At 53.9% G+C, this 21866-nt stretch overlaps 2 protein-coding genes across 4 annotated transcripts in view; both read left to right on the top strand.

Annotated features, from left to right (window-relative positions):
- Positions 1 to 11411, top strand: part of LINGO3 (leucine rich repeat and Ig domain containing 3) — a 14646-nt gene extending 3235 nt beyond the window's left edge. Inside the window, exon 2 of the mRNA XM_019657233.1 lies at positions 7249 to 11411. Within this exon, the coding sequence (XP_019512778.1) occupies positions 7295 to 9073 (1779 nt within the window). The 5' untranslated portion in view covers positions 7249 to 7294 and the 3' untranslated portion in view covers positions 9074 to 11411. The remainder of the gene's footprint in view (positions 1 to 7248) is intronic.
- A 1554-nt stretch (positions 11412 to 12965) lies between these two features.
- On the top strand, positions 12966 to 18183 carry PEAK3 (PEAK family member 3). Of its 3 annotated transcripts, none has more exons than XM_019657236.1 (3): positions 12966 to 14284; positions 14764 to 15304; positions 16748 to 18183. In XM_019657236.1, the coding sequence occupies exons 1-3, from the start codon at positions 14203 to 14205 to the stop codon at positions 17520 to 17522; spliced, it is 1398 nt and encodes a 465-aa protein (XP_019512781.1). In that variant the 5' UTR covers positions 12966 to 14202; the 3' UTR covers positions 17523 to 18183. The 3 variants fall into 3 exon arrangements, with proteins under 3 accessions (XP_019512781.1, XP_019512780.1, XP_019512779.1); XM_019657235.1 differs by having other exon boundaries at positions 14764 to 15302; positions 16745 to 17528; XM_019657234.1 differs by having other exon boundaries at positions 14194 to 15302; positions 16745 to 17528.
- Positions 18184 to 21866: the final 3683 nt, after the last annotated feature.

The raw sequence follows: 21866 nt of genomic DNA, 5'->3' as shown, positions 1-21866 counted from the left end.
AGGGGTCGTGGCATTAGGAAGGTTAAGAACCGCTGCTGTAGGGAGCTTGGCCCCTTCCACCTTCCCAGCTCCTGGAAGCAGACGCACAGCCCACCTCCTCTTCAAGTCCCTGAGTGAGTCTCCTGCAGCTGCTGTAACACGTCACCATGAACCTAGTGGCTTAAAACCATACATTTATCATCTCACAGTTCTGGGGTCAAGAATCTGATATGGTCTCGCAAACCTAAACCCAGGTGTGGGCAGGGCTGGTCTTTCCAGAGGCCCCAGGGAGAACTGTTTCCAGCCATTTCTAGCTTCTAGAGGCGCTATGTCCTTGGCTCGTGGCCAAGCCAGCAGTGCAGCCTCTTCCATCTCCCTGACTCTGAGCCTCCTGCCTCCCTCTTATGAGGACCTGTGATGACACCAGGCCCCATGTAATCCAGGACAATCTCTCCCATCTGGAGGTCAACTCATTAGCATTCGTAATTTCATCTGCAAAGTTAATCCCCTTGCCACATTGGGTAACATTCACAGACTCCAGGAATTAGGACACAGGTATCTTTGAGGGGGGTGGGAGGACATTGCTCTGCCCACCATAGATCCCACCTTCCTTGTTGATTTTCTCCATAGGACTGCCCACATGCGGCCTCTATTTAACTCTTCTGTTTCTCACCCATAGACAGAATGATGGGGGTTTTGTTCAAAGCTATTTTCCGCTAGAACTAGAACAGTGTCAGGCACACAGCAGGCACCCATTAAATGCTTGTAGAATGAATGAATGAATGAATGTAGTGAACACTTGGCCAAGAGCAGAACAAGGCCTAGGACTCAGGGCTCCTGACCCCAGCTGGCACCCAGTGGAGAATTTTCCTGAAGGATCCTAGGGAGGTGGTTACTAGTCATGGGAGCCCCTTTTTCAGAAGAGGAAACTGAGGCTCAGGACATTAAAATCCTCTGTCCAAGGTGGTGGGGTGGGCTCCAATGGGAATCTAGGAGTCTCATCCAGGCTGCAGACTGGCTGATTGTCTGCCCTATTCACTGGATAGTACTGGGCCCTCCGACACCCAGCTCTGTGCATACTGGGAGTGGAGAAAGGAATGATGTGGTCCTTGATCTCATGACATTGCCATCTAAGCAGGAGACAAGACTTTCCAGGCTCAGGTGACGTAGGGTGACAGGGTCAGACCATGCAGAACTGGACATATCTTCAAGCTACAACTTAGAATGTCATGCTCTTGCTCGAAACCCCCCATGGTTCCCCCCTGCTGCCCAAATTGAGTTTGAACACCTCACTGTAGGTTCAACACCCTGTGTGGTTTCACCCTTGCAGACCCCAACTGTCACACCCAAACTCAGACACATCCAGGCCACAGCCTCTCTGCTCCTCAGAGCACCAGGCTCCTTCCCTCTGGGGCCTTTGCCCAGTGGGGGTCCCCACCTGGGACACCATTTCCCAGACTTCCTCCTGATGGACTACTGCCCACTGTTTAGTTGTCAGCTCAAACTGGCCTCCCCCAGCCACGTGACCCTCCTTTTCCCAAAAGATCTACTTCATTTATTTGTTTGCATGGTTCTTATATGCTTGCCCACCTGACGGGATGCTCAGTGAGAGAAGCCAGAGACACAAGGCCACTCAGTGTGTGGTTCATTTCTATGAAAAGTCCAGAACAGGCACATCCACAGAGACAGGTAATGGGCTTGTGGCTGTCAGGGGCTGGGGAGGAGGTAGAGGTGACTATTTATGGCAATGGGGCTTCTTTTGGAGATGATGGAATGTTCTGGAACTAGAGAGAGGTGGTGGTTGCATGTATCTGTGGATGTGCTAAGAAACATTAACTTGAACACTTGAAATGGGAGAAAATGCACCCCATGAAGGCCAGGGTGCCACTATGCCCCCAACGCCAGCTCAGGGCCCCACACACTAGGTTTCAGTAGGAGAAATGGAGACCCGAGTGTGACTGGCTGGGTAGCAGGGTGTCTGTACATGGGCCACCCCCAACCTGCTCCAGGCAGGCCCCTGCCTTCTGCCCACATTGACCACGGCCTCCACTGTGGCTCGTTGCGCATGATAGTGAATCTCTGTCCTTGAGACACATGTTGTCTGTCCACCCCAGCCCTGCCCCTGTGGGCGGGGATGCAGAAAGCCCAGGAGCAGGCTGCTGCAGGGCTCCTTTGCCCTTGCCATGTCGCCACAAGCTGCCTGACCCTGAAGCATTCCATGGCATGGGAGGGGAGAGACTTGCTCTGCTAGGGCAGCTCTGGGGCCTCACGTTCTGCCCAGCTGGCACAGGACAGGCTCCTGGGTCTGCAGAACCAGCAGAAGTCTGACTCCCATCCCTGGGAGAGCCGTGGGAATATAGTGTGTGGAGTTTTGGGTTTGAGTGTTGAATCTGCTTCTCACCAGCTGTGTGGCCCTGGGCGAGTCACTTCCCCTCTCTGGGCCTCTGCTTCCCCAGCTAGAACACAGGCTGACTATTAGCCTAGTTCCTGCTAGGGATGGATGCTCTGTGCCCAGCCCCCTCTATGGCAGGGGTCTCACTGGGGTGGTCCTGCGCCTGGGGGTCACTGGGCCATGTCTTGGGTGGGACATCTGTAGTTTGTCACACTGGGGGTGCTCCTGGCATCAAGTGGGTGGGGGCCGGGGAGGCTGCTCAGCACACCGCAGTGGCCAGCACGGTTCCCCAGAGAATGACTGGCCCAGATGTCAGCAGTGCCAAGTGGGACAGACCTTCATACAACCCCCGTTCCATTCTGCCGGTGGGAACGCTGAGGCCAAAGGAAGGACGAGCGTCCGCTGAGTGTGTGAGCTCGAGCCTGTGCTGAGAGGACAGGTTTGAGTGGCCTGGCAGAGGCAGGAGATGCAGAGAAGGTGAATCTGTGATGTACCTGAATGGCACCTGGTGATGGGTTGGCCAGGAGTGTGAGCTAGGAGTTGCCTATGCGACAGGAGAGGGTGAGCAAGGACTGCTCAGCTGTCAACGGTAAGGTTGGGATGCTGCGGGGCCTCCTGGGGAAGGTCAGGGATGTGGCTGCATCCCAGGGCTGGAGCTCAGGGGACACCTGGTGGCCGGGACACAAAATCAGGAGTCATCAGTGAACAGTGGTGTTTAGTCCTGGGAGGACGTGAGCAGGTGCCTGGGGAGGAGTAGGGGTGTCTGGAGAGCCCTAAAGACTGAGCCCTGCAGAAGCAGGACTGGAATGCAGACCCCCACCCTAATCGGGAACTGGGTATCCTGGCCTTCTAACCCCACTGGTAGGCCCAGCCCCCAGGGAGAGGAAACAGGCCCAGAGAGGGTCCCTCACTTGCTTGGGGCACCCAGCCCTTTATCATCTGAGAGTGGCAGGAACTGAGGGGCACTCGAATATCTGGGCAACAGCCCCCTGCAGCCCTCCACCAAAGACCACCCTCCCACGTGCTCTCCCACTTTCAGGTCGAGCCAGTGTCAGGGAAAGTGAGGGAATAGGGGTCCTAGAGGCAGAATCTAGTCCCCACCATTTCCTCTCCAGTAACCATAGGGGGAGGTGTCAGAGGCTCTAGCCCAAGCAAGCCTCTTCCCTATGTATGCCTCTCACCAGCCTCCCCCTTCCCCCTCCCCGCCAGCCCTGTAGAGGAGATGACAGGGTCCTGCCTACAGGAGAGGTTAGAGCTGACAAACTAGGTCATAGCTTGAGTGGCCCCCACCAGTCGCTGTGGACCAGCTGTCCTCTCATCCTGGGAGTAATTATAGAGCTGGAGCTCCAACGCCCCAAGGGTTCTCATTCCCTTTGACAGGTCAGGTCCAGAGAGGGTGTTTTTCATCAGAGGTCACACAGCCCATCAGAATCGAGGTCTCCCGCTGGTCTTTCTGCGACTAGATCACAGTAGCTGTGCCCTAGCTGTCCTGACCTTTCTTCACTTCAGTACTTCCTTTCTGATTTTGTCCTTATCCAACTTCTATGGCAGCTATTTTTTTTCAAATTCTTTCCAATTAAAAACACAAAATTTTTGAAAAGTCTATTTTCATCTCTCTGACCGCTGTGACCCCCCCTCTCCTTGCCTGAACTTCATGGGCCCCCTCACTGTATTGTCCCCTGCTGTGCCCTCCCATGGACAGCCCTTCCTGCCACCATCTGCTCTGCTCCCTTGCTCCTTTAAGTCTTTGCAAGAACATCCCTTTCTCAGTAAATTAGATCATTGCAATCACTTGACACCCGCATTGCTTTCCCTGGACATAACTTTTCTCCACTTATGGCACCCGAGGCAGGAGAGGCTGTATTATTGTCTGTCAGCTCCCAGAAAGCTGACCTCTTTGTCTCCTGTGCTCTGTGTCTCCAGCACCTGGAACATGCTTGGCACACGGTACCTGTTTGTTGACTGACTGACAGACTGAATCAATGCATGAGGGAACCAGTGTTACAGTATCTCTAAAGGTGGTGATAAAAATTAGTCCAGCAAAAACAGAACCGTGTTTTAAATGCAGCTGGATGAGCAGTCAGGACCTTGTCTAGGCTGTGTTTAAAAAAAAAAAAAAAGGAGATTAGGGAGTGTTACAGGGACAAGACCACCACCCACTTTGCCCCACCACTGATGGGCTTTGTGAACCTGAGCCAGTGACTTGTTGCTTTGAGTTTCATTGTTACCACCTGCAAAGTGGGGGTGACAGTGGGCCCCCCGATGAGGTTGTTGTGGGAATGAAAGGGGACAATCTAGGTGGAGCCTTTGGCCCGTGTTGGCACAGAGCAGGGGCTGTAGAATTATGTGCTTGATGGTGATGGTGACAGTGATGGTGATGAGGAAGATGGTGATGATGGTAATGATGCTGGTGATAAGGGTGTTGTGGTGATGAGGATGATGATGGTGATGAGAAGGATGATGATGGTAATGATGATTATAGTAGTGATGATGGTGATACTACATTAAATAAGGGTTTAAATGGCATTTCTGAGAGACTAAGGTGGGGACTTTAGTTCAGAAAATAACCAGTGACATTGAGGGTGGACCCAAATAAAGTCAGGGAGAGAGCCATGCAGGGAAGGTATTCCAGGTATTAGCCATGGCACATGCAAAGGTTCTGAGGCAGGAAGGTGCCTGGCATATTGAAAGAGCAGCGAGGAGGCCCATGTGTCTGGAGCAGAGTGAGTAAGGGGGAGAGAGGGAGGAAATGAGCCAGGGAGAGCAGGTCATACAGGGCCTGTGGGCCACGGGCAGGGGGGGACTTTGAATTTTACTCTAGGAGCATGAAATTCTCTGCTGCAGAAAGAACAAACCAGGCTGCTCTGCCCCACAAGGAGTCTGTATTTGGGGGGCCGAACAATACTAGCCATTTCCTCCTTGAGACAGAGCCAGGGAGGCCCCAACTCCTCCAGAGCAGGCTTCTGAAGCCCTGTCCCCCGTTACTGGGTGAGGGGACAGTCTCCCTGACCACAGAAAGCAGTACAACAGGGAACTGGGGATAGGTTTCAGGTAGGAAGTTGCCAGAGGCATCAGATGGGCAGCTGAACAGGGAACCATGTTCTGGCTCTCTTGTCCCCACCTGGGCATCAGCCTCACCATGTGCTGTCTGAGGCAACAACATGGGAGAGAATGACCTAGAAAAACAGCTTCGGAAGGCAGGTTTGCTTGGGGGAAGGATTATGTTCCTTGCAATACCCAGGTCGAGATTAAGGATAATTGCCATGTGGGAGGGCACAACCAAGGGCTGTAGCTCTCTCTCTCTCTCTGATTCCCTACTACATTTTCCAGCTCGGGACAGAGACCTAAGACTGATGACCTCCTGGAGACCAGGAGTCCCTCGGTTTCCTCATGGTGTGATGAGCACATTCTCAGCTATGGCAGCTGCTTTCCCACGCCATCACTCCAGTCTCTGCCTCCATCTTCATGTGGCCTTTTCCTCATGTGAATCTATATGTAGGTCCAAATTCCCTCCTTGTTATCAGGACACCAGTCATTGCATTAAGGCCACCCTATCCCAATATAACCACATTATAACTAATCACATCTGCAAAGACCCTACTTCCAAACAAGGCCCCATTCATTGGAACCAGGATCAGGACTTGAACATGTCTTTTGGGGGGACACAGTTCTACCCACTACAGGGTCTCAGCTCATATATCACCTTCCCCGGTCTGAAGTCACCCCTCCATCTGTTCATACTGATCATCTATCCACACTGCTTCCCCACACAGCCCCTCGCAGTGCATCATCCTCTAGTCTTGTTATCTGTGTATTGAACTCGTTGACATTCATTAAGTAGGTGCTGTGTCTCAGGTACAGTTCTAGGTCCAACTAAGACAAAGGCCCTGGAGAGTTTACAAGTCAGTTGGAGGAGACAGACAATGAACAGGGTTTTAAGATGCGCTATAATTTCACGTGATGGTTGGACTCGTATGTACAGGTAACAGAGGGAGGACAAGATGGGTGGGGAACCTGTTAAGGACTCTGAGGGAGAGAGGGGAACATGTAGACCACCTGTATCCCCACCTGATGAATGTGAGCCCCTGGAGGGCAGGATCTGTGTCTGCCTTGTTCTCTGGTATATTCAGAGCCTGGTACACAGTAGGCACTCAATAAATGGGGGTTTTTTTGGTACCAAAATTTTTAACATTATATTTGTATGGTTATTCTCCAGCTCAATAAATGCTTTTCTTCTTTTTTTGGCAGTTTTTTAAGTTGACATAGAATTCACAAAATGTAAAATTCACCCTTTTAAAAGTGCACAATTCAGTGGTTTTAGTATACTTACAAGGTTGTGCAACCACCACCATTATGGAATTCCAAAACATTCTCATCACCCCAAATTAAGCCCCATCCTTATCAGCAGTCACCCCCACCCCGCTCTCCATCCCCCAACAACCATGAACCCACGTCCTGTCTGTGGATGTGCCTGTTCTGGACATTTCACATAAGTGGAATCACACACTGTGTGGCCTTGTGTGTCCAGCTTCTCTCACTGAGCACCGTGTGTTCAAGGTCCATCCAAGTTGTAGCGACTGTCAGCGCCTCCCTCCTTTTCATGGCCAAGTGACACTCCAGTGTGTGGATGGGTCACATTGCATTTGTCGTTCCTCTGTGGATGGACACTTGAGCTGTTCCCACTTTTTGGCTAATAGAAGAATGCTGCTGCTGTGAACATGAGTGTACAGGTTTTTGAGAGGTCATGTGTGCTCAGTTCTCTTGGATAGACACCCAGGAGTGGGATTGCGGGTCCCAGGGTGGATAAACTCTTCTTGAGTGCACTGCTAGGGCGGGACAAGAAGGCCCAACACTGCTAACGCTGCCCCCACCCCCAGGTGCCCACGAGGATGGTGGCGTGGCCCTAGGCCCAGGCACCAAACCATGACCTGCTGGCTGTGCGTCCTGAGCCTGCAGCTCCTGCTCCTGCCCGCTGCCCCGCCCCTAGCTGGGGGCTGCCCTGCACGGTGCGAGTGCACAACACAAACGCGCACGGTGGCCTGTCCCCAGCGCCGGCTGACCGCTGTGCCCGACGGCATCCCGGCCGAGACGCGCCTCCTGGAGCTCAGCCGCAACCGCATCCGCTGCCTGAACCCAGGCGACCTGGCCACCCTGCCCTTGCTGGAGGAGCTGGACCTCAGCGAGAACGTGATCGCGCACGTGGAGCCTGGTGCCTTCGCCAACCTGCCGTGCTTGCGCGTCCTGCGCCTCCGCGGCAACCTGCTCAAGCTCATCCCGCCTGGGGTCTTCACGCGCCTGGACAACCTCACGCTGCTGGACCTGAGCGAGAACAAGCTGGTCATCCTCCTGGACTACACCTTCCAGGACCTGCGCAGCCTCCGCCGGCTAGAGGTGGGCGACAACGACCTGGTGTTCATCTCGCGCCGGGCCTTCTCAGGGTTGCTGGCACTCGAGGAGCTGACCCTGGAGCGCTGTAACCTCACGGCGCTATCCGGCGAGTCGCTGGGACACCTGCGGGGACTGGGCTCCCTGAGGCTGCGGCACCTGGCCATCGCGGCCCTGGAGGACCAGAACTTCCGCAGGCTCCCTGGCCTGCTGCACCTGGAGATTGATAACTGGCCATTGCTGGAGGAGGTGGCCCCAGGAAGCCTGCAGGGCCTCAACCTGACCTCGCTGTCCGTCACCCACACCAACATTACTGCTGTGCCGGCTGCCGCGCTGCGCCACCAGGCCCACCTCACCTGCCTCAACCTTTCGCACAACCCCATTAGTACTGTGCCACGTGGGTCGTTCCGCGACCTGGTCCGCCTGCGTGAGCTGCACCTGGCTGGGGCCATGCTGGCTGTGGTTGAGCCACAGGCCTTCCTGGGGCTACGTCAGATTCGCCTGCTCAACCTCTCCAACAACCTGCTGTCCACGTTGGAGGAGAGCACCTTTCATTCGATCAACACGCTGGAGACGCTGCGCGTGGACGGGAACCCGCTGGCCTGCGACTGTCGCCTGTTGTGGATCGTGCAGCGCCGCAAGACCCTCAACTTTGACGGGCGGCTGCCCGCCTGCGCAACCCCCGCCGAGGTCCGCGGGGACGCGCTACGCAACCTGCCAGACTCTGCGCTCTTTGAGTACTTTGTGTGCCGCAAGCCCAAGATCCGCGAGCGGCGGCTGCAGCAGGTCACGGCCACCGCAGGCGAGGACGTGCGCTTCCAGTGTCGCGCGGAGGGCGAGCCGGCGCCCACCGTGGCCTGGGTGACGCCCCAGCACCGCGCGGTGACCGCCGCCAGCGCTGGCCGGGCGCGCTTGCTGCCGGGGGGCACGCTGGAGATCCGCGACGCACGGCCGCAGGACAGTGGGACCTACACGTGCGTGGCCAGCAACGCCGGCGGCAACGACACCTATTTCGCCACGCTGACCGTGCAGCCTGAGCCGGCCGCCAAACCGACCCCGGGTGAGGGCCACAACGAGACGCTGGCGGCCGCGCGCTTCCCGCTGGACCTCACCACCATCCTGGTGTCCACGGCCATGGGTTGCATCACCTTCTTGGGCGTCGTCCTCTTCTGCTTCCTGCTGCTCTTCGTATGGAGCCGGGGCCGTGGGCAGCACAAGAACAACTTCTCCGTGGAGTATTCCTTCCGCAAGGTGGATGGGCCGGCCGCTGCCTCAGGCCAGGGGGGCGCCCGCAAGTTCAACATGAAGATGATTTGAGTGCTCTGGGGGTGACCTCAAATTGCCCTCCCCTGCTGGGGTTGCGGGCTCCTAGAGGATCCCACGGAGAGCCGTTCTCTGTTCCCATCCTACCTTCGCCAGCCCGTTGATGGCACCTATGTATTTTCCAGAGGGGCGGCTCCTGGCAGAACTTCCCGTTTTTTGTAGAGACCCAACCACAGGACTGCTTTTTTCATCAGGATGTAACTTTTGCAGAGTTTCTCAAGCGTTTTCTAAAGCCCCCGCTCCCCTTCCTTGTCCTGAGTGATCGCTGAACTGCACGGGGGTGTGGTGGGGCTTGGAGACCCCAGGGTCTTCAGGGCTCACAATTCACTCCCAGGAGGTACACAGCTGCTGCCCACAGGCCCCTCTCCCTGACAGCTCACACCCTGGGGGAGATGGTCTACACCCAGGATGCACAGAGGGCAGCCCAGCCCCAAGGGGAGGGCACACAAAAGCCTATACTGTTCACACCTGGACATCCCACATCTGACACCTGGCACACACATATTCAAATCAGGATACAATTGGATGCATAGCTCTAAAGTGTAACACACACACCTGACACCTAGCTGACATTAAACAGGTGCCCTCAACTCTGGAGCTCACCATGGGCCCACAGGGCTCTAGTGAGAGCACAACTCACACCTGGGACAAACAGCTCAAATTCAGAACACTCCCAACTCACACGTGAGACACACCCAGCTCAGCTGGCCATCTGGGAGAGGGACAGATCTTTTGGGCTGAGCTAAGGTCAGCCTCACCTTAAGAGGGCCCAGCACACAGGGTGGTTCCTGACATGCTAGACTCACCCCCATCCCCAGACTCCCTCCCACCAGGATCCACTGGCCCAGCAGGACAGGTTGCCACCAGGAGAAGCCATTTCCCCAGGTTCCTCCATCACCCTCACAGCTGCCACTTGCTTCTTGAGCCCACATCGTACAGGCGGGGCAGCTGACCTGGCCCTTGGACCAGGACCATGGCTTCTGGGGTATCCCTCTCCAGCAGGCCAGTTGGAGTGACCTTCAATCCTGAGTCTACACTACCCCTGAGCTAGTCCCACATCCCATTGCTCACCTGGGGAATGAGAATAGAGAATGTGGACAGCTCTCAAGGTCCTTTTCATGTGCATTGCACAGCAGCAGTGGGAGAAAGGCCAGGACAGGGGTTCAGGCTACAGGGAGGCCTGGATCTGCATCATTCATTGGAAGGTGACAGAGGCACCTTGGTCTCTGCAACTTTGGAGCAGATCCAGGACAAAAGAGTAGGGGGGTTATAGGCAGACTGTGGCTCAGGTTAAAGAAGTTTCCCCAAGGTCACTGCCCCATTGCTTTTCAGATAGTGAGTTCCCTGTCACTGTGGGTAAGACAGTAGAAACTGAGGTTTTGCAGAAGTTTTCAGACACCAGACAGGAACCATCCGTGACCCTGCCTTGCCAGCCTGGTTCTTGCCCCCACTCAGCCAGTCAACGGTTAGGGCATCATAGTGGGGAAAAGGGCACAGGAAACATTGTGGGGCCTGACCTCAGCCAGAAAAGAGCTTGGTCACCAACCAGGAGGTTAGGACAGTATTCTCAAGGACCTTGTCAGAAGACTGGAAACCAGCTCTGTTCTCTCCCAGCTGTTTTCTCAGTTGGTGACTGAGGACCACTATGGACCATTGGTGTCCTCATCTGTAAAATGGGTCTGAGGGTCAAACCCATCACTACATATGCAGAGGCCAGGTCATGGATGAGCTTGATGGTGGACTTGGATCCTGGAATCCTCAAGATCTTTCTGAGATGAGCCAGAGAGAAAGATGAGTAAAACCTGGAGGTTTTCAGCAAAGGATTCAGACAGAACTAGAAAGGGGACACCAGCAGTTCTTCCTGGGCTGTGGCTGAAAACATTAGAGGCCCTAGTCCTGCCCCCATGATGTGCACATGGGCCAGCAGGTCAGACGGTGGGCAACTGACCATGGCCAGCCAGGGTGGGGACCCCGTCTCAACCCCACTGGAGGAGGGAAGTGAATGAGGGCCAAAGGGGTGTCCATCAGCCCCAAACTCCACCTGAGTTGAGCAGAACCAACTAGTTTTTCCCCCTTAGCATCCTCCTGACCTTGGTTGCCATGACAACCCTGAGGGCCTTTCAAAACGACATCCAAGTGCCTTTAGCATCATCAAGACTGGAGGGGGTATGTTCTCGGCCGCATTGCGATGTACAGAATGTCATGTAGTGGGATCTCCCAGTCCCCTCTGGCCATTCCTTTGTCCCAACATGAACCAAGACCTCTCAATCCCCCACCCCACCCTGCTGTATGGTTGGAATCTAATAAAAATGAAACCAGTTTAATAACAAACTTCAGGTTTTTCTTGATTCTCATGGGAGGAGTAGGGGCAGAAAGTAGGGATGAGGGATAAGGGACTGCTGGGTTCCCAGGAGGGAGCTTCCTGGCTCCAACCCCAACACTGACCCCTGAGTTTATGGGTGTTTATTACCTGAGTTACAGGGTGTTTATGGACAAAGAGTGAATGAATCGGGTGAAAAGTTAGAGGGGCACTTCAGGAGTGCTCATGCTGTTCCCAATGCTGTTTTCCTATATTATTAACTCCTTACATATGCCGATGACAACCCTGTGAGCTGGGTCCTGCTATGAGCCCATTTTACATATGGGCAAAGGGAGGGTTGGAGGCTAGAGGGCATTTGCTGAGAGTCTCCCATCTAGGTACAGGTGGGTGCTGAAAGGGGTAGGTGGAACTGGGCTGGCAGGGAACCCCCTGTCCCAATCTTGGACTGGGGGCAGAGCCAATGGTGGGGAAGAAAGGAGAAGTGAGGCACAGGTCCACCCTCTCCCCACTGTGCCCGTGGCTTCCTCCCCTGGGGTTTGTGGGTGATATCCTCTTCTAAGGGGAGCTCATCAGCGTCCTTTCCTCTGGGGGATCTGGGGAAAGGCAGTTAGCCCTGAGTGCTGGACATAGTACTGATAAGTGCTTCATCCTCACTTTAACCTCCACCTGATGGATGGGAAAACTGAGGCAGAGGGTCCAGTGTCAGGGCTCAAATCTTGCTGGTACCTGAAGGTTTGTGCTCTTTCTGGAAAGTGGTGGGTCAACTCAGATCAGTCAGAAGAAGCCATGGTCAAGGGCAGCCTCTCACTTGCCACCCCAGAGTGGCTCTCTGGGCCTCAGTTTCCCCATTTGAGCATGGGAAGAAGGTTCCTTTTCTGCCCTGCAGGAGACAGAAGCAGGATAGGGACATGTCAGGTGTTGTGGGGTGGACCCCTCTGTGCCTGACTTCCAAGGCTGTGGGACCTTCCCTAAGGGCCTCGTTTCCCCTATTCCTCCTACAGCAAAGGCAGGCAAAACGATTGCCTCATGCGCCTCAGTTTCCCCATCTGCAGGGGCTGCCAAGTCCCTGGTTCAAACCACTTTCCTGAATCCTGTCTTATTCTTGGGGTACGGGGTAAGGGAAGGGGAGTCCCCAGTGGTGGGGGGAGGGAAGTGAGTGATTCAATTTTTTTGTTTTTTTTAAAGATTTTATTGGGAAATTGGGGAAGAGGAACAATGTTGGGGACTTGGGGAAGGGGAACGGACAAGTTGCTGTCCTTTTTTGTTCTTCAGTCTAGTTGTAGAGGACGTCGTTTCACTGGCCAGTGTTGGTACTATCATTGCGTTCTTCCCAGCTGAGGCAGTCACTCACCACCCATTGGACAGCCGCTCACGGTGGCTCACGGCAGCTCACAAAAGCTCATGCCCTCTGCCGGCCAGCCCCACTGCAGTCTATGCCGTTGCCGGTGACTCACGGCAGCCCAACTCCAGGTCGAGCTGTTGTTCACCATCTTAGCTATAGAGGGCAGCGTCACTGGCCCTCATGTGGGATCCGAACTGGGGCCCTGCTGCTTAGGGCTGATATCCCAAACTAACTGTTAACCAACGTGCCACCTGGCTGGCCTGAGATGATTCATTTTTTTAAAGAAAAATCTAGCTAGTGTGGCTGTTAAGAGAGTGGGAGACACTTTTTTTCTTCATTGAATACAGAGAGGGGTAGGGACTTGCCACAGCAAGTCAGAACAGAGCTGGGCTCAAATGGAGTGGCACCTGCCCAGAGTGCAGGAAACATTTGATTCCAGTCCAAGGGTCTTGGTGGGCGGGACACTGGGAGCTTCTCAGATAGTCCTACAGAAGGGGAAGTGGTTCTCCAGGAAATGAAAGCCACAGAGGAAAGAACCCTGGTTGCATTTTTCCCTAAACAGTCATTGCTGGTGCTCCCTATGCTCCCCAAAGATGGGGGACCTCAAACATCTGCCCCTTCAATCTCCTCAAGCTCCCACTGCCACTCACCTCCAGTGACCATCAGGACCTCAGCCCATCTTCCCCACATGCTTCCTCTCTGCGCTTAGCCCTGGAACTGTTCACTTCCAGGTCACACCTCCTTGTCTTTGCTCAGGCTGTTCCTTCTGCCTGGAAAGCTGTCCCCACCTTTGAGTAACCTGTGGCCAGTCCCTGGGGAAGTGATATAGAAAGGCCCACCCCAGCCCCAGCCTGCGGTCTAACTGTTGCAGAGCATTTCCGATTCACTGCTGGTGACATGTCATACAGTCCTGGGAAGCCAGGGGTTGCAGCTATTGGGAGCTTGTTTCCAAGGTCCCCTGCCTGTGGTCACTCCTGTACTAAAGGTAGGAGGCTCCTGGAGGGGTGCTGGGGCAGGGAGAGGGCAGAAGCGGCAACTTTTCCAAGTTGGGGTGACCTGGAATCTGGGTGGGGCAGGTCTAAGGCCAAGCTGCTATCGGTTGGACAGGGCTGAGCTCTGAGGACAAGGCCCAAGCTCCGGTCCCTGAGTATTGTCACTGGCCTTCAGCTGTCCCCCAGACAGCCCATGGTCACGGCTAGACATTCTATCCATGTCACAAAAGTATAGAGTCCTTCCCACCACCCTGAAAGGTTGATAGGCGACATTCCTGTCTTGCCGATGAGGAAAGAGGCCCACAGAGGGCAAGAAACCCTCCCAGAGCCACACAGCAGGGTCAAGGCTGGGCAAGAAGACCAAAGTATGGGAGACTGCCCTGCTCTGGCCTAGGGCTGTGAACACCCACCCACCACCATCACGAACACCCCGCATGTGCCCACCCACGTATACCCCCCACTCAGCAGCATGAGCAGCCCTGAGCCTCCCACCGAGACCCCCGGATCCAGTGCTCCCACTTGGCCAACTCAGCCCACGTACTGCAACCTTGGTGAGCCATGGAGGGGGACCTGGGCTGGAAGGAGGGTGGGTGCCCCGAGCAAAGGAGTGGAGCCTCTCTTTACCATTTAAGGAACTCTCTGCCTAATGACCATTTAACTCAAATATATTAGCTTTTCCCCCAACTTTGTTTTAAAAAGGGAAACAAAAAAGTCTGGGCTCACCATCTTGTAAAAATGAGGAAACTGGAGTTCAGAAAGGTGCGGTCAGCTGCCCAGAGCCATGCAATGCAGTGGGGTTACCTGGTGCTAGACCGGATGCTTCTCTGCCACTGTCTGTCACTCCTCTGAGCCTATTTCCTCATCTATACACGGGGATGGTGTCTTTGCTTCCCAATGCACAGGGCACTTGGGTGTTAGTTTGATTTCCATTTCAGAGATGAGGGCATGGGGCTGAGGGGTGGAGTTGTGTGTCCAGGGCCCCATATTCTGCACGTCCTCACCCCCCTCACCTCCCAACCTCCCCTCACAGGTGAGGTCCGTGCCCACCTGCTGTCCTCCAAAGCCTGCGGAACCCCAACATCCGGGTCCTCCTCCACGGACCCGCAGCCTCTGCCCCCACCCCTCCCCAAGAAGATCTTGGCCAGGGCTCGGTCCCTGCCCACACACAGGGTCTTCAGCCCCAGCCCCACTCCAGCAGGGAAGCCTCCAAGGCTCCTTCTAGGGTCCCGCAGTGTGGACAAGAGCCAGGCAAGTGACGACGAGGCCAGGCCAGCCTGTCCCCCTGCAGAGCTGCCCTTCTGCTCACTGGACACGGAGCTAGGCCTGTCGCTCCACGACCTGCACTGCCCAGAGGCTGTGCACGCTGCGCTGGAGGCCCGGCAGCTGGAGGGCCTCCAGGCTGTGCAAGCTCGACTCCGGGCCCGGTTCCTGGGGGGCCGCCCGGGACCCTGCTGCTCCCATCACAGCTTCCGTCTCCTGGACAGTTTGCCCTGTGTGGAGAGCGGGGATGCCCTCTACTACCGCATGGTGCAGGTGGACAAGGAGGTGTGGCATGTCCTGGATGCCAAGGTGAGCCCAACCACCGGCCCTCCTCGGAGGGCTCCCCAACTTCCTGTCTTAGGCTTAACCCACACCTGCAGTTTGGGCTCAAATGCTTATTTTGGAACTAACAGAAATTAACACAGGCAGCCATTGGAACCATGGTTCTCAATCACCTGGGAGTCTCGTTAAAATCCCCTCCCCACAAGTCTCAGGGGCCCAGGAATCTGCATTTTTAACTCGCTCCCCAGGGAATTCTGGTTAACAAGCCACTGAGTTCACCAGCCACAGCAGGCTGACAGCTACCACTTTAAGTAATAACAATACTGCAAGTATTACCGTGTTTTGTCCTAAGATGCTTTTGTTTTATGTACCACTAAGAAAAAAATAATTCCTGTTGAATAAGCCATACCATCAAGCATCAGACCACCCATCACCATTTTGGGGGAACGTCATCAATTTGACGGACTGTGTTATCATGGACCCATTTTGCAGACTGGAGCATGGAGGGGGCTGTTGCTGGCTGTGAGGTTTTTTTCCATGTTAGATGGGCAATGTGCCGATGTTGAAACATTGGTTTGATGTTGAAACATTGAGGGAAACACATCTCACACAACAGCGTGAACACGCAATCGCCACACTTATGAACTACAAAAGGCTTTGGCTGTGAGTTCTTTAGTGGGCAGCTGGATCCTGGCTCCATCTCAGATGCCCCTGGGGACTTTATTTTTTTAAATACCCACATCCCAGAACGCCCCCCACCACCACACCTGTAATTTTTAAACACTCCTGCCAGATGATTCTAATGTAATCCACAGACCTGATGCCCTCCTGACCTTCTAGAAAGAGCTTTGCTGTTCAGTACTGCAGCTGCTGGCCATGCGTGACTTCAAGCACGTGAATGCAGTTGGTCCCAGGCTGAGATATGCTCTCAGTGTCATATACATACCTGGTCTGGAAGAATTAGTATCAAACTATAAAAATAATGTAAAATATCTCAATATTTTTTATATTGGTGACCTGATCAATGATAACACTTTGGATATATGGGGTTAAATAAAATACATTATGAAAATTACTTTCACCTGTTTCTTTTTTTTTTTTAATGTGGCTACTGGAAAAATTTAAATGGCCAGCGTTGTATTTCTACTGGACAGCCCAGCTCTGCCACCTTAGTTGTCACCTCCCACTTTACTAAGTGGGAAGAACCCACCTCTTTGGCAGGCAGGTGTTTAATGCCACCCTCCCTGATACAGTTTTCCTTAAAATCATCTTGGCAACTAACAACTGAATTTACATTTAATCCCTGCTTCTGGAGGTGAGCAGGATGCCCCTCCAAAGTCAGAGTGAGAATAGGTTGGGGGTGGGCGTGGAGGCTTCAGGGCAGATAGAGCCGCTGGAGCAGGTTGCTTTGCTGGGGGGGAGGGGTGGGGCTTCAGGGTCAGGTACTGATGGTCTCCTCTGTCCTGCAGGTGCCCAAGCCCGGGAGCCAAGGAGCCCCACCCGTGGGGCCTGGAGCTGCAGGCCTCGCTGCCCCTGCGCTTCAACCTCCAGGGGCTGTGTGGCCTGGTGCCCGAAGGTGCACTGCCCGAGGCGCCCTGGAACGGCCCCGTGGCGCTGGTGGCGGAGGTACCGGAGAGCACGGTGGCCCAGTGGCTGGTGGAAGCAGGCGCGCAGAGGCCCGCAGACTTTGCCTGGGCCGTGGCCCTGCTTTTGCTGCAGCTGAGTGGAGCCCTGGAGCACCTGGAGGCCCGGGGCGCGGCCCTGACCGAGCTGCGTCCAGAGAACCTGCTGCTGGTGGCGCCGCGGGGCTGCGCGGCCTCAGGGCCCCCGCGCCTGCTGCTAGCAGACTTCGGCCGCGTTCACCAACGGCCCTCGGAACCTCTGGGCGCCCACGCGCTGCAGCTGGGCCGCCTGCTCCGCACGCTGCTCAGCCCGGTGCCCTTGGCCACTCCCTTGACCGCGGGCCTGGAGCGCCTGGCAGCCCAGCTGGCCCGCGCACGACCCTCCGCAACCATGACGCGCGGGGCACTGCAGGCGCTGCTTTGGGGGCCGGGATACGAGCTACGTGGCCGCGGAACACCGCTGGGGCTCTGGCTGCGGGTGCGCCGCACGTTGCTGGTCCTGAACCTTGCGCAGCGGGCCGCTGGTGGTGAGGTGCCCGGTTTGGAGGACTGGCTATGCTGTGAATACCTAGTCGAGGCCACCGAGGCCTCGATGGGCCACGCCCTGGAGCTGCTGTGGGACTGATACCTCCCAGAGCGATGCGCCAGTTCCAGGACTTCTCCAGGAGGCAGGCATCCCTTCCCAGAACTGGGGCTGGGGGCAGTTTCTCCACAATAGGGTGGAGCCAGAAAGCCAGCAGAGAGTGCAAGGTGGGGACACCTTCCCTCCCCTCCCCCCACCCCGCAATGCTTGCCCCTTCTATGCTGGGGACTTAGTCCTAAGGCCTCCCCAAGAAAGAAGGGAGATAATGGCTAGTGCCAGCTGAGGTGTTTGGGTTTTTTGGGTTGTTTTTTTTAAGCTGAGTCATCTTGCCACCTGTTGGCAGCTCAGCGGCTGCTCAGCTCTGGCTGGGAATCGACAGCTGAGGTTTTTGATGCCAGGGCCATTCACCTCTTCCAGGTGTGGATGCTCCCTGCCAGTGTCTCTCTGAGTGTGTGGAATCCCTCTCCCCACCTTCCAGAAGCCAGGTGGACACCCCTTCCAGTGCCAACATGGGAGGCATTCCTGGCCCTGGAGCACCCCCTGGTGCTGACTCCTCTAGTGTGAATGTCCTTGTCAAGAGCTGCTTGAGGTCTCCAGGGGGAAAGGAGGCCCACCCAGCACAGCCCACCCTATCGGAGTCTGTCTGAACTCACCTCCCAAATGTTTCCATATCCTGTTGTTGTGGGCCAAGAGAGTAGCCCCCCTCCCCCCCAAAAAAAACCAAAAAACTTTTTTTTTTTTAAGATTTTTATTGGGGAATTGGGGGGATGGGAACAGCGCTGGGGGATTGGGGAAGGGGAACAGACAAGTTGCTGTCGTTTTGTTCTTCAATCTAGTTGTGGAAGACGTTGCTTCACTTGCCCAAGTTGGCACCATCATTGCGCTCTTCCCGGGTGAGGCAGATCAGTCACTGGCCTCTGGACAGCCGCTCACTGCTGGCCGCTCATGCTGGCTGCTGGCTACACACGGTAGCCCATGGCAACCCACTGCCACAGGAACTGCAGCCTACACCGCGACTCACGGCAGCCCAGCTCCAGGTTGAGCTGTTGTTCAGCATCTTAGCTGTAGAGGGCAGTGTTCACTGGCCCTCATATGTGGGATCCGAACCGGGGCCCTCTGGCGTCCCAAGCGAGTTCTTAACCATCGCGCCACTCGGCCGGCCCCCAAAAAACTTTTAAATCTTCTTTCCTATAGAAATGTTAAGTATAGAAATTTTAAGTTTCCTTCTCCCTAGTTTCTTAATTCCTTAGCCCCTGGTTTTGATTACTCCTTCTAATTAGTTTCTGAATCCTAGACCAAAGATTGCTCCTGGACTGAATCATAGAATTTTCCTATTCCCTTGCTTCTTGATTGTTTTGTAAATCAGTTTCTTAATCCTGAACATTAGATTTTTTTTTAATCGGAACCATAGAAATCTACCCCTGCTTCAGATAACTACTTAAAAGACTGTGACTTCCCAAGCCGTTCCGGACCTAACTCTTGGGTAATTCCGTCTCAGAGAACATTTCCCCAGGCCAGTAAGCCTAATGATTCTTTCCAAACCCACTCTGGGCCCAGCTCCTGGACAATGGAAACCACCTGAGTGACCAGTTGAATGGCCAGATTCATAAAAGTTAATGGTATTATTTTAAATCTATTTTTTTCCTCATTCAGGGGACTTGGGGATACAGATGATACCCCAATAAGATCACAACCAAAGAAGCCAACACAGTCTTCCAGGCGGATCTCAAGACCCCTTCCTCTCACCTGACATCAGCTAGGGTGAGGGTTCCGTGAATCCCCCAATAGGCAGGGACAGCTCTATGCCCTTGCCCAGCAGGAAACAGAGACAGATACTGTCCCTCAACTTCCAATAGAGATTTTATGGGGATCATGTCTCTCAAGGAGGGAAAACAAGGCAGGCAGTTAAGGGCAGGCATTAGGTCTCTGCATTCCTGCATGTCCCCACAGAATGCGACCACTCAGGAGACCTCCCTTCTCCACCCCAAACTTCCCCTGTTTCATTGAAATGATCTACTCCTGCGCGGAAACAAATGGGTACAAAATACCCAACTAGATCAGACCAGTCACTCGCACCGGCGCAGTCTAAAAAGATGAGGTAATAATAACCTGTCAATCACAGGTGTAGAGGGACAGCCCATTCTAGAGAAAATGGGATAAAAACTCCAAGTCCTGGGCAGTCAGCCCTTTCTTTTTTTAAAAAAAAAAAAGCATTTTGAGCCTCCCCTTCGTTTTGCACGGCCCGCTCCAAACTGGAGTGTACTTTCTCTTCTAATAATGGGCCCTTGAGCTATTCTCTATTTCTCAGGCCTGCTTCTACTTCTTTGAAATATACTATCTCTTCTAATAAACTGCTCTTTTACTATTTTACCTCCGTATCTCGTTCAACTCTTTGCTCGAGACGCCAAGAACCTGGATACCGCGCCCAGAGTAGCCCACACTCCCGTAACACCGCCACCTCCTCCCACTCTTTCTACCCACCGTGGCCTCCTCGCTGTCCCTGTTAAACTAAATTCTGTCCAGCTGCCTAGCCTTTGCAGGCGCTGTTCCCCCCTGCCAGACTGTTCCAACCCCACCTCCTGTAAGTAAATAAAGTTGCTCCTCCTGGGCCCTCTCTGGTTCCTCTCCCTGCTTCCTCCTCCCTCTCCCCCCAGAGCATTTATCACCACCTGGAAGTATTTACTCATCTCTTACCTGTCACTGTGAGTTCCATGAGAACAGGGGCCAGGTTTAACACACAATAGCTGCTTAATTAATAGCACAGGATGATGGACTAAACTAACTGCGTGCAAGACTCATCAAGGGTCCTGAAGGAGAGAACAGGTTTCAGTTTATGACTAAAAAGTGAACACAAGAGTTCTGAGAGGTCCCACTGTGCTGGCCTGGGGCCTCCAGTAATGCCTCCTCACTCCCCCTCCACCCATGGTGATTCTAGGGGGATCTTTCTAACTCCCAGATATGACCAGGTCCCTCTCCTGCTCAGATATCTCCCATGACTCCCTAATGCCCTCAGAATACAGTGGGGTCCTCCAAAGACTGCAAGCTCTCTGGCCAACCCCTCCTGCTTACATTGCCCATCTTTGAAGGTACTTTCTGGCCTCTAGGCCTTGCCCACGCTGTTTCTTCCATCAGAAACACCCTCCCCTCTACTCCTCTGCTTAAGACTCTTATTTATCCTTCAATGTCCCAAACCCAATGCCCTTTCTCTGCCCTTGCCCTGCCCACATAGACTGGGAGTATCTGTGTCCAGTTCTGTCCCCAGACCTTTGAACACTGGATCCATCATCACTCAGGTAGCTGCTAAGTATCCCACCCCCATATACTCAAGTTCCCCCAGCACCTTTCCTTCTCCGTAAAAGATGCTCCCTTTGCGAAGGTGTAGTATATTACAATGGAATCTACTCAGCCATAAGAGGAAATACTGCCATTTGCAAAATGGATGATCTTGAGAATGTTATGCTAAGCGAAATAAGTCAGATAGAAAAAGTCGAGAACCATTTCACTCATGTGTGGGATATAAAACTGAAAGCAACAAATGAACAAGACAAAAACTCATAGTTTAGTGGTAACCAGAGGGAAAAGAGAGGGTAAGTAGAAAAGGTAAAGAAAGTCAAATACAGAGGTTGCCGAAAAATGTATATACATTTTAAGGAAAAAACTATTAAAATTGCAATACTCAATGTATACTAACAAATGATGAATACAAGTCACGTTTGACTTCTGCAATTACAAGAGGTGCTCAAAGTGGTTACCATCAACATCCAGACATTTTTTTTTTAAACTTATAAGAGTTTGAGCCAAACTGTCGACAATTGCCAGGAAGCAAAATCTGAACGTTTTGAGAAAATACTCCCCACACTTCTGATTACGTTGCTTGAGCAATGCTGACCAGTGTCCACTTGTATACATTTTTTTGGCACCCCCGGTATATGGTGACAGATTTGACTTTGGGGGAACACCAATGCAATATACAGATGGTGTATTATAGAATTGTATTACATACTTTTATTAACTGATGTCACCCCAAATAAATGTAATAATAAAAAAAAAGCTCCCTTTGCAGCTTATTTCCCAGCCAAGGCCTGGATGTGAAATCTTGTGGGAGGTGCTCCCAGATACTGCCAGCAGGTGGCACTGCAGTAGGCCCATCCTGCACCTTCAGCAACCCTACCTCCAACCCCAACCCTAACTTCAGGACTCATTTCTGCCAGGACTTCAGCCCCAGCACAGCACTGCAAGACCCTCCCCTGGAAGGGTAGGCCGGACAGGGGTGCAGTCACACCTGGGAAAGTCCCAGCGGTGCCCCAAACAGCCTTGGGCACAGGTGAGGCCATTAAGGGTGGGCAGGAAGCTGGCCAGCCTCCAGGACTGGCGGCCGCAGGGAAG

Source organism: Hipposideros armiger, unplaced genomic scaffold (assembly GCF_001890085.2).
Source record: "Hipposideros armiger isolate ML-2016 unplaced genomic scaffold, ASM189008v1 scaffold_275, whole genome shotgun sequence".
NCBI classification, from domain to species: Eukaryota; Metazoa; Chordata; class Mammalia; order Chiroptera; family Hipposideridae; genus Hipposideros; species Hipposideros armiger.
The sequence above is the reverse complement of the archived record's forward strand: the minus strand, read 5'-3'. Positions and strand labels throughout refer to the sequence as shown.

Excerpts from the sequence above, each read along its gene's own strand:
- PEAK3 (XM_019657236.1), top strand. The coding sequence starts at position 14,203 with ATGAGCAGCCCTGAGCCTCCCACCGAGACCCCCGGATCCAGTGCTCCC. Across the intron at positions 14,285-14,763 it reads GCCCACGTACTGCAACCTTG|GTGAGGTCCGTGCCCACCTG; the intron begins GTGAGCCATGGA and ends CTCCCCTCACAG. Across the intron at positions 15,305-16,747 it reads CATGTCCTGGATGCCAAGGT|CCCAAGCCCGGGAGCCAAGG; the intron begins GAGCCCAACCAC and ends GTCCTGCAGGTG.